Genomic DNA, 14,553 nt, shown 5'->3' with positions numbered 1-14,553 from the left:
GTAAATTTGGATGGATATTTGAAATATACAGCATATGAAATAAAGGGAGAAAGAAAAAGATAAAAACGGAGTTTGGTATCAAAAAATCTTTTTTTGCAAGTACATTATAAACTTGCAAATTATTTTCAAATATTCTCTTTTCTAAATGTATTTGCAAAGTTGAAGCTAGTACAAACATATATTTTATAACTACAAAAAATATATAAGGCAACAAATATATATATTTTATTACAGAAAAAAAAAATAATAACTGAAAGAATTTCTTTCCAGTTGAGGTTTTTTTTTTGTTTTCTAATTCATAGATTCATTTTTTTTAATCTCTTGTTAACAGATAATGTGGAATGTTTTGAAAATACAAGCAACCATTTAAAAAAAAATATGCATAGTAAAGAATTACTCCACTATTCTCATTGATTAATACATTAAAAACAACTTACATATACATAATCCCTATTTTATATATATTTGTGTGTACATGTGTGACTTTGTGTTGGTGTGTGTGTATGTAAAAGGGAACATGACTGCATATGTGCTTACACATAAACATATAGGAAAACATACATATTTATATATATACACACACACATAGATACAAATGTGTGTGTGTGTATATATAAAAACATTTACAGATACACATACATGCATACACACACAAACACACACATACATATCACCATGATCATCAGCATCATTTTACACCATTTCATGCTGGCATTGGTTGGACAGCCTGACCAGGATTTGGCAAATCGGAAGAACATGTTATGCTCCAATATCTCTGTTTTGACATTGTTTCTATATCTCAATGCCTTTGTTAATCCCAGCCCCTTTACAGACAGAACTGATTACTTTTTCTCCCGTGAAATGAAATAAGATTAGAAAAAATAAATAGAAAATAACATGGATGTTTAACTATTATAAACATTAAACTTCAGCACAGTTTAAAGTTTAACATTTAATACAGTTAAACCCACTGACATTCATGCAGCTTAAGTAATAGAGTCAGGCACTATTGTGAAGGCTGCAATAATTTATAGTCCTTATTCATTTAGAGACCAATTTCAGAGGCTACTTTCCTACTGATTATTTCCTCATTTTCTGGCATTATTACTATTGCTTTATTATTTTTATTCTATTTTATTTTTTTACCTCTTATATTTTATTTCTTCCTGCTTCCACCCCCCCCCTCTATTCTGAGTTTCTTTTGCACTTCTGTTCTTGATTCTCTAACCTATTTTAAGAGATGCTTTGAAGTTTGTAAATTATGTTTTAAAAATTCTTGATAATGCGATTCTTATGTTCTATATAGTTACATTATAATCATATAATTATATGACTATTATTATGATGCAACATATGTGTTATTAAAACAGCTATAAGAGGAATGAATATTTTGAAATATCACTGATTTTGTTTTCTGTTGTTCTTTACACACACACACACACACACACACACAGAGTTTATTTGTGGGTAGTGTTAGTCTGGTTAACCCACAAATAAATAATATTTATCCATCAGTGCAGTGTTGAGCATTCATTCTTATTTCTTCATTATTAACACATGTGCGCATGTGTGTATATATGATATATATATATATATATACACACACAAACACCCACATGTACATGAATCATCATCATCATTGATGTTGACATCTAGTTTTCTATGCTTGTATGGGCCAGATGAAACTATGTTAGGGAATAAATTTCTATGGCTGGATGCCCTTCTTAATACCAACCCTCACCTGTTACTAAGTGAGGTAATAACCCCACAGTCTATCCAAACAAGAAACTGGGTGGCAATGGTTACATGGGAAACTGGCAAAAAATGTCAACATTTGTAATAACAGTTAAACATTACAACCATCCTCTACCCATTCTGATGTCATTGGTCATTTGTACACCCTTTAATTTACAGAGTACTCACTATACCTATATTTACACCCCCATTTTCCACCTCTAAAATGCATATTTCTGGTCTTTCTACCATCATAGTTTCCTTTCTAAATTTACATTTATTGTGTACAAGGCGACCTGCTACACACCTACTCTGCATAGTATTTGGTATAAGGAAGAACATCCAGTGGTAGAAGACAAACCAAATAATTTGTTTGAGTATATAGCCCTTTGGAACAGAATCTCCCAATGAGAAGCACCTTGAACTGTAACAACCCATCCAGCATAAGTGGCCATGAAATATGATATAAATATATGTACATATAGATATATATGGATACATACATCTATACATGCAAATTCACACATACGCACAGATATATACATTTATAAACATACATAAAGACATATATATATATATATATATATATATATATATATATACATACATACACAGATATACATATTTATAAACACACACATGTAAATATACACATATGCACATACACACATATATGTAAACAAACACACATTTATTTATATATATGCACATTTGCAAATATATACTTTTATTCTTTTACTTGTTTTAGTCATTTGACTGCAGTCATGCTGGAGCACTGCCTTTAGTCAAACAAATTGACCCCAGGGTTTATTTTTTTTGTAAGCCTAGTACTTATTGTATCAGTCTCTTTTGCCAACCTGCTAAGTTACGGGAACATAAACACAGTAACATCAGTTGTCAAGTAATGGTGGAGGGACAAACACAGACACACAAATACACACATACACACATGCACATATATGACGGGCTTCTTTCAGTTTCCGTCTACCAATTCCACTCACAAGGTTTTGGTCAGCCTGTGGTTATAGAAGGTGACACTTGCCCAAGGTGCCATGCAGTGGGACTGAACCCAGAACGATGTGGTTGGGAAGCAAGCTTCTTACCACAGTCACTCCTGTGCCTATACATATACAAATACACACACAGATATATATGTATACATGTAAACATATATATCAGCCATATAATACCCAATCCCCATACACACGTTGCATCTAACACATTGTATCTTCCAGGTTTGTTACTCCACTCTTTGAGGAGTCTCTGTCACAAAACTTGAAAGTCATATTCAACTTTTCATTTAAATAAAAATAGACTACACATTTGCATGGAGTCCTTAAAGTGTACGTATATCTGAAGGATGTTTTCACAACCATAAAAACTGGTGTGATCATTAATTAAGGGACTCACAACAAACATAGATATTTTTGATAATTTGCTTTTGACAGTAACTTTGTAGTTTTGCCAACGGTTGGTGTAATCAGGCTGTCAGATTCAACAGTCAGATAGGCCAATTAAGAGCAAAACTTTGAAGTCACTGTCAATATGTGTATGTGTGTCTATATATATATATATATATATATATATATATATATATATATATATATTTGTTGATATTTGTATGTCAATATATATATGTACATTTGTATATATTATACACACATCTATAGATAGATACATATAACAAATATGCAGTTTACATCACTAGTCATGGAATCTTAATGTGTTTTAATTTTAGAAGTAGGGCTGTAAAAGATCTTGGCATTTTAAAATGCTTCAGTAATCTCTATTCATGATAAAATGATGGAAATCATTTATAAAATATGTAAAAGATACTATTTCTGAAGATAGCATTTGTATTGAGAGTCTGGCTTAAATTGTAACTGTAGCTCCTCAATATACTTCCATTGATATTTGATGGGAGAATTATGTTTGGAGCCATACAGTTTTTAACAGAGTTAAGACCAAGTCCACTGATTGAATCATTGACAAGCTAAAAGTTCTTGTAGCTGTCACAAAATATCACATGAATATTTATTAAAAGTTTAATTGCTCAATTTGCAGTAATAGTGACATTTAAATGTCAACTGCAAAAATTCGTACTGGTAGGATTATATTTAGGTGTGTAGTGTTTATTATTAGGAATACACATGCTTTTAATAACTATGCTTTAAATGAATTATTATTACTAGGAGAATCATTGCCCTGTAAGTAGTTTTCTACAAGTTATTTTAATAAAAATACACCTTTATATATATATGTATGTATGTAGTAGGCTGAGGGCTGGACTTCACAGTCACTTCTTCAGAAGTTGTTCTTCCTCTCCCACAGGATCTCTCCATAATCTGAATGACTGATGGATGCCACACACACACACACACACACACACACACATCTATATAATATATATGTATAGTATAAAATATATATAATGTAATATATATGATATAATGTGTGTGTGTGTGTGTGTGTGTGTGTATATGCATGCATGCATGTATGTATGTATGTACATTTGTGCATATATATATATATACACTTTTACTTGTTTGTCATTTGACTGTGGCCATGCTGGAGCACCGCCTTTAGTCGGACAGATTGCCTCCCCTGGACTTATTCTTTGTAAGCCTAGTACTTATTCTATCGGCACCTTTTGCCAAACTGCTAAGTTATGGGGATGTAAACACACCAACATCAGTTGCCAAGCGATGGTGGGGGGACAAACACACACACACACATATATATATATAGAATGGGCTTCTTTCAGTTTCCGTCTACCAAATCCATTCACAAAGCTTTGGTCAGCCCGAGGCTATAGTAGAAGCACTTGCCCAAGGTGCCATGCAGTAGGACTTAACCTGGAACCATGTGGTTGGGAAGCAAGCTTCTTACCACATATATATATATATATATATATATATATATATATATATATATACACACACACATGAATATATATAATGTAATAGATATATTGATTAACTTATCTGATATATAGGACTACATTTTCCAATGCATCCTTTCCTATTTAAGATGGTAAGGTATGATTTAAGGAAAATTTGGCTGCCATATCTTGTCAGACCTGTACAGAAGCTTAACTTTATTGACTCAAATTTTGTTCTTGTTGTGTATTCCCAGATCAGTCATAATCAAAGACAACTATGATGAAAGGTGATTCAGTCATGACAACCCTGTCATCTCTATATCAGGAACAATATTGTTCAGTATAACCTTTAGAACAATAGGCAGGGTGCAATTTATGAGATTTGGCAGCTATTGTTATCAGATCAAGTGACAAGTCAGTTGCCTGTTCTTTTTCTCTTCCTTCTTCTGCCTTTCACTTTCTAGGTGGCTGTACTAACTGACAATTCAGGTTGTTACTTTATACATTCTATTTCATATCTTCAGAGTAGGTGGTTGAACTAACTGACAATTCAGCTCATTACTTCTATGAAGTGGTTATCTTTAAAGACTTGTCACTTTTGATTGATTTACAGAGGCTGATGGAAGGGGAGGTGTTCTTCAGCTACAAATATTCATAACAACACCTTAAAATCATTATTATAACAAGTCATTGAGTAGATGGCCAGTTCACTTGATTTACATTATCCAGTTTTGGCCATCACAGTTTAAAACTCAAATTCCACTGGAGGCCAACCTTGCACTTCATGCATCCAGATTGGGTAAATAACTTCAAGTAATAATGTTGAATGTAAATTGAATTGATATGCCCTGTCACAAACAGAAACTGACTTTGTACCAAGTCAAAAAAACTGTTAATGTGTGTTGTTGCTATTTTCTTAGGATAATGGAACTGGCACAAATGCAAATGAAAATAATAATAATAATATCAAAAAAAGATTAATTTGTTTGATATTTAATTCACTACCTCATCATTGTAACTGCAAGTCTTAGTAAGGGAGTGAATTTACTTTTCATATATGTGAATTTTGATAAAAGCAGCACCAAGTAACACTGTTAGGTAAATTCAATTGTCCCCCATAAATTTGGCCTTGTGCCTAAGGAAGAAATCCTTATTGCGATCATTACTATTGTTAAAAGAATTAGACTGCTTTGTTTTCCAGTAATTTTGATGAGGTAATTCAGTTTCTTTAAATTTGTAATTGTATTTGGAGGTGTGTGTGTGTGTGGGAATTTAAATAGAAAAAAATTCGATGAACTTTAAAAGAAATTTATTAAAATTATAAAATGTTAACTAAATTGTCAATTTTTAAAACATTTGTGTAATGTTACACGAAACAGGTTTTTGTTTTCGCAATATCACCAATTTCTTTGTTTATTGACCTGTTTGCTGTCCAAGTAGTTAAATGGAAAGACCATTATATTGGCATTCAGTATTCACAAGTTCTTAACAGTATCCAATATAGAATCTTCCTGCCTCAAAATAAATATATATGCAAGAATATACATGTATCACAAGACTTACTTTGTTGTTTTTTTTCAATTGATATGTTTTCTGTTCTTCTTTTAAGCCAATGCTTTGGAATATATACAATATACAATGACAGCTAACAAGTTTTGTGGAGAAAAAAAAGCCCCGAAAAACAAGAATCCCCCCTACCTAAAAAAAAAAAAAGGAAAAGATTTTCTCTACCATTATATCAATGGTGTCAGCAAATTTACCACTTCGAAAATCTTAAGGTGAATATTGCACATAACAATATCCTGGAAATACTTTAAAATGGAATTTCCTATTCTTTTAAGAAAAAGGACTTGGATATAGCAATTAGAGCAAAATTTCACTTGTGTACAAGGTAAAAAAAAACAAAACAAAAAAAAAATCATTAACTGTTGTCTTTTACTCATCAGTGTCAATCAGAGAAGTGGAATGTAAAATGTGGAAAATCTAGTACAAACTATAATATAAGTGAATATCCACAAACCTATGCAGACCCTACTGCTAGGAGATTCACCAGCACAAGTATATACAGACTGAAATTGCTGATTCATGCGTGATGTTTCTGGAGTAATATTGCGATGTCGAGGATGTTCCTTTGTGCCAAGAATGACCAAAACCCATTCTCGTAATTCTGCTGTAAAAGAGTAAGAAAAGTTTACAGTTAAATACAAATAATTTATAGTGGATAGAATTATAAAGATCATGCGAGAACCAGAGAATTACATTTATGCTCTTAGAAGTTCAGTTTGTAACAATTTGTGAAAACATAATTAGTAAGACAATCATATTTCTGTTTATAAATCAAAGACAGACAACAATTAAACAGCTTTGATGTATTTAATTAGTATGCTAATTAGGAAAAATTATAGCTAACATTTATGGGAATATGAAGTATTGGTCTAAGGCAGAGATTCTCAACAATCCATTTTTTGAGTAAAATTTATAAATTGACCCCCATGTTAAATTAGATTTGTCATGATACCTGACTTGCCATTTAGGTAGGTGTTAGGCATAACAACTTAAAAAAGGAGCTCTACAAAAAAAAAAAAAAAAAAAAAAAAAGAAAAGGAGGTTAAAAACCATTGGTCTAAGTAAGAGTTAGGAAGTCATAAGCTGGCTAGCTGAAGAATATTAAGATGTATTCTTAAGAAAGGTACATAACTTATATTTAATTATTTCAAAGTATATTGCTATCAATTTTATTTAACTATTTCATTGTTGGTAAAGGATACCTTGACTCTTGCTGAAGTAACTTAAAACAAAACTGTCTTTAAAAATAAACATACTGAACTAGAAGGCTAAAAACGCAAATAGGTATAAGAGCTGTAATTTTTAATCTTTACTTCTAATTCTTTATAAATGAAAATAAGATATGATTTGTTATACTATACTTGAAAATGCAACAATCTGTATGAAATGTAACAAATAATGCTGATAGATCCAACATATTTAAACACAGCAGTATTTAAGTTCCTTTTGCAGAAAGAGCAAACATTTAAAATTGATTTAATTAGAAATTTTGCAAGTGTAGAAGGCATGTGGCTTTTATAAACAAGTTATTTCTCTTGTTTTTCAATATATTAAAAATATTCCTTTCTTTTTGGCTGGCATGTAGTGAGTGGATGCCAGCAACTGAAGAAAAGCAGATATGCTGAATTCACGTGATCTAGCAGTTCCACCACCCATATCTGCTAACATGTTCCGCCACATTATTGTCTGCTAACAATATGTTTGTACCTCTAAGCACTTTATGCCTATATGAGAGAATCTCTCAAGGTGAATAATGCAGTAACATGGCACTCTAACAATATATCCAGGTTAAGTAGGATATAAGAATTTCCACTTATTACTTGATTAAGTTTTGAGGAATTACTTGACTAAATTTTAAACTTATGTTAAAACTTTAAAACTATTAATATTAAAAATAATTTGACTGGTGGGTAATTTGGGCAAAATTAAATAAAGAATTTATTTGAACCTTATATGCCTTAGCAGTTTAACAAATGCTTCATTTACAAACTAATGTTCCGTGTCAAGTCTCTAGTTAATAAGAAAGCCCTGGAGAATACACTGAATATATATTTTTTATCTTCAAGTATGTTATGTAACTACAGCCAGCTGCAGAAACAAATGATTCAAGGCCTTTTTTTAAAGGATATTCTTACCTTCATGCTAAGGCATAGCAACTATAAAGTTATGATACAAACCAAGCTATTAGAACAGTCGTCTAGATGCCAAAGGGTTATCTGAATCCTATCCTGTAATGGCTGTTATGCTGTACTCTGGGCAATGTCAATCCTGTCCACATAGTTGTAAAAAGTGCCATGGGAAGGCAAAACTTACTGTTTTAAGCAACAAAGACACTGTATGGCTGTTTATTACATTCCAATACTAAGCTCTCATAGTTGGAGTGTGGATGAATGGTTAAAAGTTTTACTTCACAAATGTGGTCACAGGCTTGATTCCATTATATAGTAGTATCTTGGGAAAATGTCATTTTTTTATAGGATTGGGTTGACTTATACCTTGTGAACAAAATTGGGTTGATGGAAACTGTAAAGCCACCTGTTGAATGGATTGTATCAGTAATTTAAAAGTACACCAGTACAACAATACATGGTGTCATGTTGATTCTGCCTGAAAATTATGTTAAAGGTGTATGTAGAATACTCAGTCATTTATTAATTTAGGAGGAGCTAATTCAGTTGATTGAATGACTGAATCCTCATTGTCAAATTACAGAGAACAAGCATCAAGCTTCCATTAGATCCAAGTTTAATTTTATAGATAAACACTGTAGTGCAGAGGTAAGTTAACTGTGATGAAAGTTTGCTTCATTTAAATTCTTGGTTGTAACCAGTTCACTTTGCTTACATTATAAATACAAATAGTATTGTGGTTCTTGCCTAGAAATCTTACATTTCATATTCTAAGACAGGAATGTAAAACTACAATAGCTCACTCTATCAATATCAAGATGTTTCTGATACCTGATACACTACTAGAAATAAATATTCCTCCCTCTGAAAAACCTTAATTTTAAAATTAGGTTAACATATATGTTAAACTGAAAAATATATCCATTTAATTTTAAGGTATTTGATAGGTACAACTATATTTTCATGTATGCAAATGTTAATAACTATGTACTACACTTATTGGTAAGAGAATAAAATTAGTCCTATGTAAATGTTATTCAAGGAAAAATCAAGAAAGCATTGCACCATACTTGGATGGCTATAAAAAAATGTGCTTTGAATGTTTGTGTTTTCAAGAAAATGATTGTGAAACTTGTACTATTGTTACTTTATAATAGTATTTATAAAGACATGTTTACTCTAGAGAAAGGCACACTTTATGCAATGTAACTAGTCACCATCTTCATTTTACATCTGAGAACAGTTCAACAGTATCCAATGAGTCAAAGTAAGACATCTTACTGCAATGTCTCAGTTTTGGCATGGTTTCTGCAGCTAGATGCCCTTCCTAATACCAGCCTCTTTATAGAGAGTACTTTTTTCATGGCATCAGCATTAGTGAGGTTGCCATGTAGCTTGTAAGACTAAATGAATAGAGAAGGAGAAGGCTTTATGCCTGAGGTCGAGAGATTAAAAACAGGAAGGATAGGCACAAGACTGTTGTTGTAGAGAAGATACATGCCTACTCCAAATTATAACAGAGTAGGTGGGAATAAATGGTGTGGAGCTGGAAAGAGAGATAAAGATACGATATAACTAGTATAAAATAAAAATCTAAAGAATTGGAAGAAAATCATCATTTAAATGAAAAACATATGTAAAACTTTGGTAATGAGTTTGCTTGGTAATGATTTTGTTAACCTCCTTCGGAAAGCTTGTTGAAAGTTGGCTGAAAATTAATATTCTTGTATGTGGCATTTAACTAATAAATCAACGTTTAAACTGTTAAAAGTTCTAAATAAGTAGAATATATAAGCAATTAAAGCCATAATTGAAGATTGGGAACAGATTCCCATGTTTTTGACCTGAGTTTATCTTTTAGAAATGTTTTTATGAATGATACATTTGATTTGGAGACAATTTCCTTCCTACTGGAATTCTTCTTCATCAGTTATATTAGGAAATGGTTACTTCAGTTAAGTTTCCTAAACTCAGGACAAATCTTTTGGGTCCAGATCAAGTTGAATAAGTATCCATATTTTTTAAAAAAAGAGTAAAATATTCAAGCAGAAAAAATTATGCACACTCTTATCTTTACATCAGCTGTCTTTCTATACTTTATATCTCCACTGCTTAATTCGTTGATCATTTTTAAATCCTTTATTTCCACATGTACACACACAAAAACCATAGCAAAGTTACTTAGTATTTCAATGTTTTGTCTATGCTGCTCTCACAAAGGACAGAAGTGTGTCAAATTGAGTAAAATGAATTTTATTCAAATATATGCTGAGAATGTTGATTAGCTTCTTAATGATATATATATATCTCATCATCATCATCATTTTAAATCTGCTTTGCATGCTGGTAGAGCACATCTTACTCTACTGTCTCAGTTTTGGTTTGGTTTCTACTGCTGGATACCATGTGTGTGTGCCTACCAAATTTTCTAAACCCCAGTTTCAATTAAATTGTGTATGTGACATATGGAGCATGAGATTTTCATTTTCACACAATTTATTCTCTGCCATTTATTATTTAATTAATTCTTCAGTGATCAAAATTTTGTGAGGTTCTGATCTTTATGCCATCTTATTTACCTTTTTGAAAGACCTTTTGAAAATGTAATTTTTTAAATTTGTCTATCTTCTGGAACAACTTTCAACCGGTACAGGATTTGTGGAGTGTAATGTCACTTCTTAATACTGTTCCTATATATTGTTTACAAATTATTTACATTTTGTCTTTCTATAAAACTAAATGAAACTATCATACAGAAGACGTCAATTCTCCAGGAATAGATTATTTAGGTATCAGAATTCTAGTTTATAAGCTATCATATTGAATGCAGATGACTTTTACTGAATGTTGCAAGCATCCAATAACTTCATATACAAACACAATAGGGATGATAAAACTCATAATTTAGGTGAAAGTCTGGCAGCTATTGATTTTCAACACACACATAATCCTGGTGCCCAACATCAGTCTGTCAAGGTATAGTAGTTGGTTATTTTTCTCCATAGAGAACTGGAGTCCATACAATTCAACAAGAATCAGATCAATTTTTGTTTTTGCTAGACACCTGGTTTAATCCACAAAATTTAAACCAAGGCATGGCTTTTACAGGTGCATTTTTAAGATCTATGCTCTCAAAGCTCTTCTAAAGAAATAGATGTTCAGGGAGAAAACTAATCAAACTATATAACATACAAACACAGTAAATGAAGAAAGAAATAAACATAAGCAATTTAAATTTACTACAAACTTAATGAGCTATATGAAAACTACAAGCCAATGAGTTAACAGTGGCCAAATTATTATCTATTTACCAAAGGGCACATAAATCAAATTCTGTACAAAGTTGTGTGCTGGCTTTGGTAAAATATTTCGCTCTTAACCGTTCAGTCTCTGAAATTGTCATAGGAACCATATTTAAGTGAAAATGACACTAAAACCATATCTAAAGTTATTATGGTTGTTTAATAACATAAAATGGGTATAGACATAAAATAGATACGTAAATGAATAACTCCTATTAAGTTTATGAATCTTAACTAAGTAAAACTTTATCTGTATCTTATCTGTTAACACAACTAAATATAGTTTGGTTGTTAAATATGTGCCAACCTTTTATGCATTTTCAATTCTGTTGTTACTTCAATTTATACTATCAAACTGATCTTATTAGAAAGTTAAATGGATGCCAAAACCTACAATAATTAATATCAATCTGTATTAAAAGTTGATGCTTATTTCTTCTACTTAAGTTTTACATTCAATGAAAATGCTCTTTCATTAATTGAAAATGTTCTTTCATATGGTAAGTTATACTTCCCAGAGAAATCTTTGTAAAGACAAATTCAATAATGTATTTGACAACGAAGTCACAGGGCAGTATTTGTTCATATCTCACACAGTAGGTACTTTGTTGTGTCTCTGGTCAGCAAACTTAATGTTACGTATTTTAATTGTCCTCCCGGGTAGAAAAGGTACTAATGGTAATTTTATCAATAATAAACTGATGCCATTCCTAGCAAATTTTGCTTTGCAAATTTGAATCTTGTGCTGGGCAATGACTTTAATCTATCTTTGAAACTTGCATTTATTTCATTTTATATATTTATAACCAATCAATCAATCAATCAATCAATACACAATGATCCTTATTAACATCATTAATTCTAGTGATAAACATAAATGAAAGGAAACTTAATTTTGTAACAGTTTTATTCTTAAGCTAAGGTAATTACAAGTCTTTGCACTATTCAATCAAGGATCAGTGAGATGCAGTAAATTAATGACATGTAGAATCACTGCAGATTATTATACTTGGCTCAACAGTAACTCTGTCATATCTAATCAAGCAAAAAGAAGCATAATTGAAAATTAACAATGAACAATTAAATTCAAACTGTACCACTGAAGTTCTTCTTTCAAAATTGAAGAAGTTGGTTACAGTTGTATAATTATTTAAATAGATTTTCATCATACTCAGGAACAGAAACACAAATAATAACAACCATCTTTCTTAATGCACAATGAAATTTATTTGACTACTTATAATTTTGTTAACTAAACAACATTTTTTGTTTATCCAATAGATAACTATCTATATAAGTACAAAATATCTTAATATGCAGACATACTAAATTATTTAATAAACAGCTTATCTTAAATTTCTGGGATAGCATGGTGGATAATTATGTCTTACTTATAATTAGTATGTATTATTATGATAATTATACTATTATCTTTTATCTTTTACTTGTTTCAGTCATTAAACTGTGGCCATGCTGCGGGACCACCTTGAAGAATTCCACTTCAACTAATCAACCCAGTACTTATTTACTAATTAGATATATAAAAACAATGAAACATTGCTTTATCTCCCATTTATATTTTGTTACAGAAGGAAATACATGAAATTACTCAGATGATTTATTACAGAAGTTGACTAATTAATTTAAAGAGCAAATTACCATTATTTTATAGTTTATTGAAGGCACTCCGAGTGTTATCATTTTTCAACAAACCCAAAATTATAAGGATCTTAATGTTTCAGCATAAAATTTGTTAAAACATTAAAATTCCAATACGTATTGAAGCTAAGATATTACAGCTCAATATCATTAGGCATACAAAGAATAAAGGGAAAGTAAAGAGAAACAACAAACATTGACAAAGAAAAAAATAGTGGATCATTTTTAAAAAGAAGTTAAAGATTATGCAAGCATGAAAAATAAATGAGAAGTAAAGAGAAAGATGACACCTTGTTTATTTTCCTTGAGCATACTTCAGATGGCCCATACAAGGCACAATGGGAAGCAGGCGTACAATGATTCAATTATGAACAATTGTATACAACACAGATTGAACTAAAACATACTATCCATAGTAACATTGCTACCTTTGAGATAGAGGGAGGGAGAGAGAAAGAGAAAGAGTACACATACTTATCAAAAAAAAAAAAAAAAGTATGTGCACTCAAGAGTCAATATTGTTCAGATTTTCTTCTCTTCTTTCAACCTCAAAAAAGCAGTTCACTTTATGTAAATATTTTCATCAGTTTCAGTGGTAAGAGGATCAGAACCATCATAAACTAAATGGTTAATTATAATTAGATCCTCACCAACATTAACAAATTAACAACTGTTTTTTTAATTGTTTTTTGTTTTTGATATCCGTATTGGTATTGTTTAGATGGACTAATCAACAAACATTAAAAACATATAAAATTCCTAAGAGAATTTTCAGTTTTATAGATTTGAAAATTGTAAAATACAGCTGGCAGTAATAATCACAAATTCTATGAATATTTGTAAACTAGGTAACAGCAGTTTGACAAAAATAGTTTCAGAACATACAAGGACTGTAGAAATTTGTACAGTAATCTATTTTTTTATTGCCTTGTTCATGACATCATATATATGTACAAACAGGAATAAGCAATTTTAAAACCTATTTTGGTCCAAAATTTAAATACATCCTGCTGTTATTTTCACCAAGTTAACAATACAAACAAAATGGTTAGTTTAGAAATCATGTGTAAAAGCTCATGTTAACACTACAAGAGCCAAACCAACCCTAATTGATAGAGAAAGAATAGCAGCTTTTTTTTCTTCTTTTTATTGAACACTTGGCAATATGCAAAGATTAGCATCACATTTCACATTAAATTGATTTCAAACTTTACTATATTAATAATAGTTTAAGATTCTTTGGTCTTCAATGTTTAACAAAGCCAACAATATATATATATAT

The 14,553-nt window shown here is 30.8% G+C and overlaps 1 protein-coding gene across 1 annotated transcript in view; it reads right to left on the bottom strand.

Annotated features, from left to right (window-relative positions):
* LOC106882877 (furin) overlaps positions 1–14,553 on the bottom strand; it is a 198,667-nt gene that overhangs the window by 24,172 nt on the left and 159,942 nt on the right. The window contains exon 13 of the mRNA XM_052967339.1: positions 6,636–6,785. Coding sequence (XP_052823299.1) covers positions 6,636–6,785 — 150 coding nt within the window. The remainder of the gene's footprint in view (positions 1–6,635; positions 6,786–14,553) is intronic.

The sequence above is a fragment of the Octopus bimaculoides genome, chromosome 4, assembly GCF_001194135.2.
Source record: "Octopus bimaculoides isolate UCB-OBI-ISO-001 chromosome 4, ASM119413v2, whole genome shotgun sequence".
Lineage (NCBI taxonomy): Eukaryota > Metazoa > Mollusca > Cephalopoda > Octopoda > Octopodidae > Octopus > Octopus bimaculoides.
The sequence above is the reverse complement of the archived record's forward strand: the minus strand, read 5'-3'. Positions and strand labels throughout refer to the sequence as shown.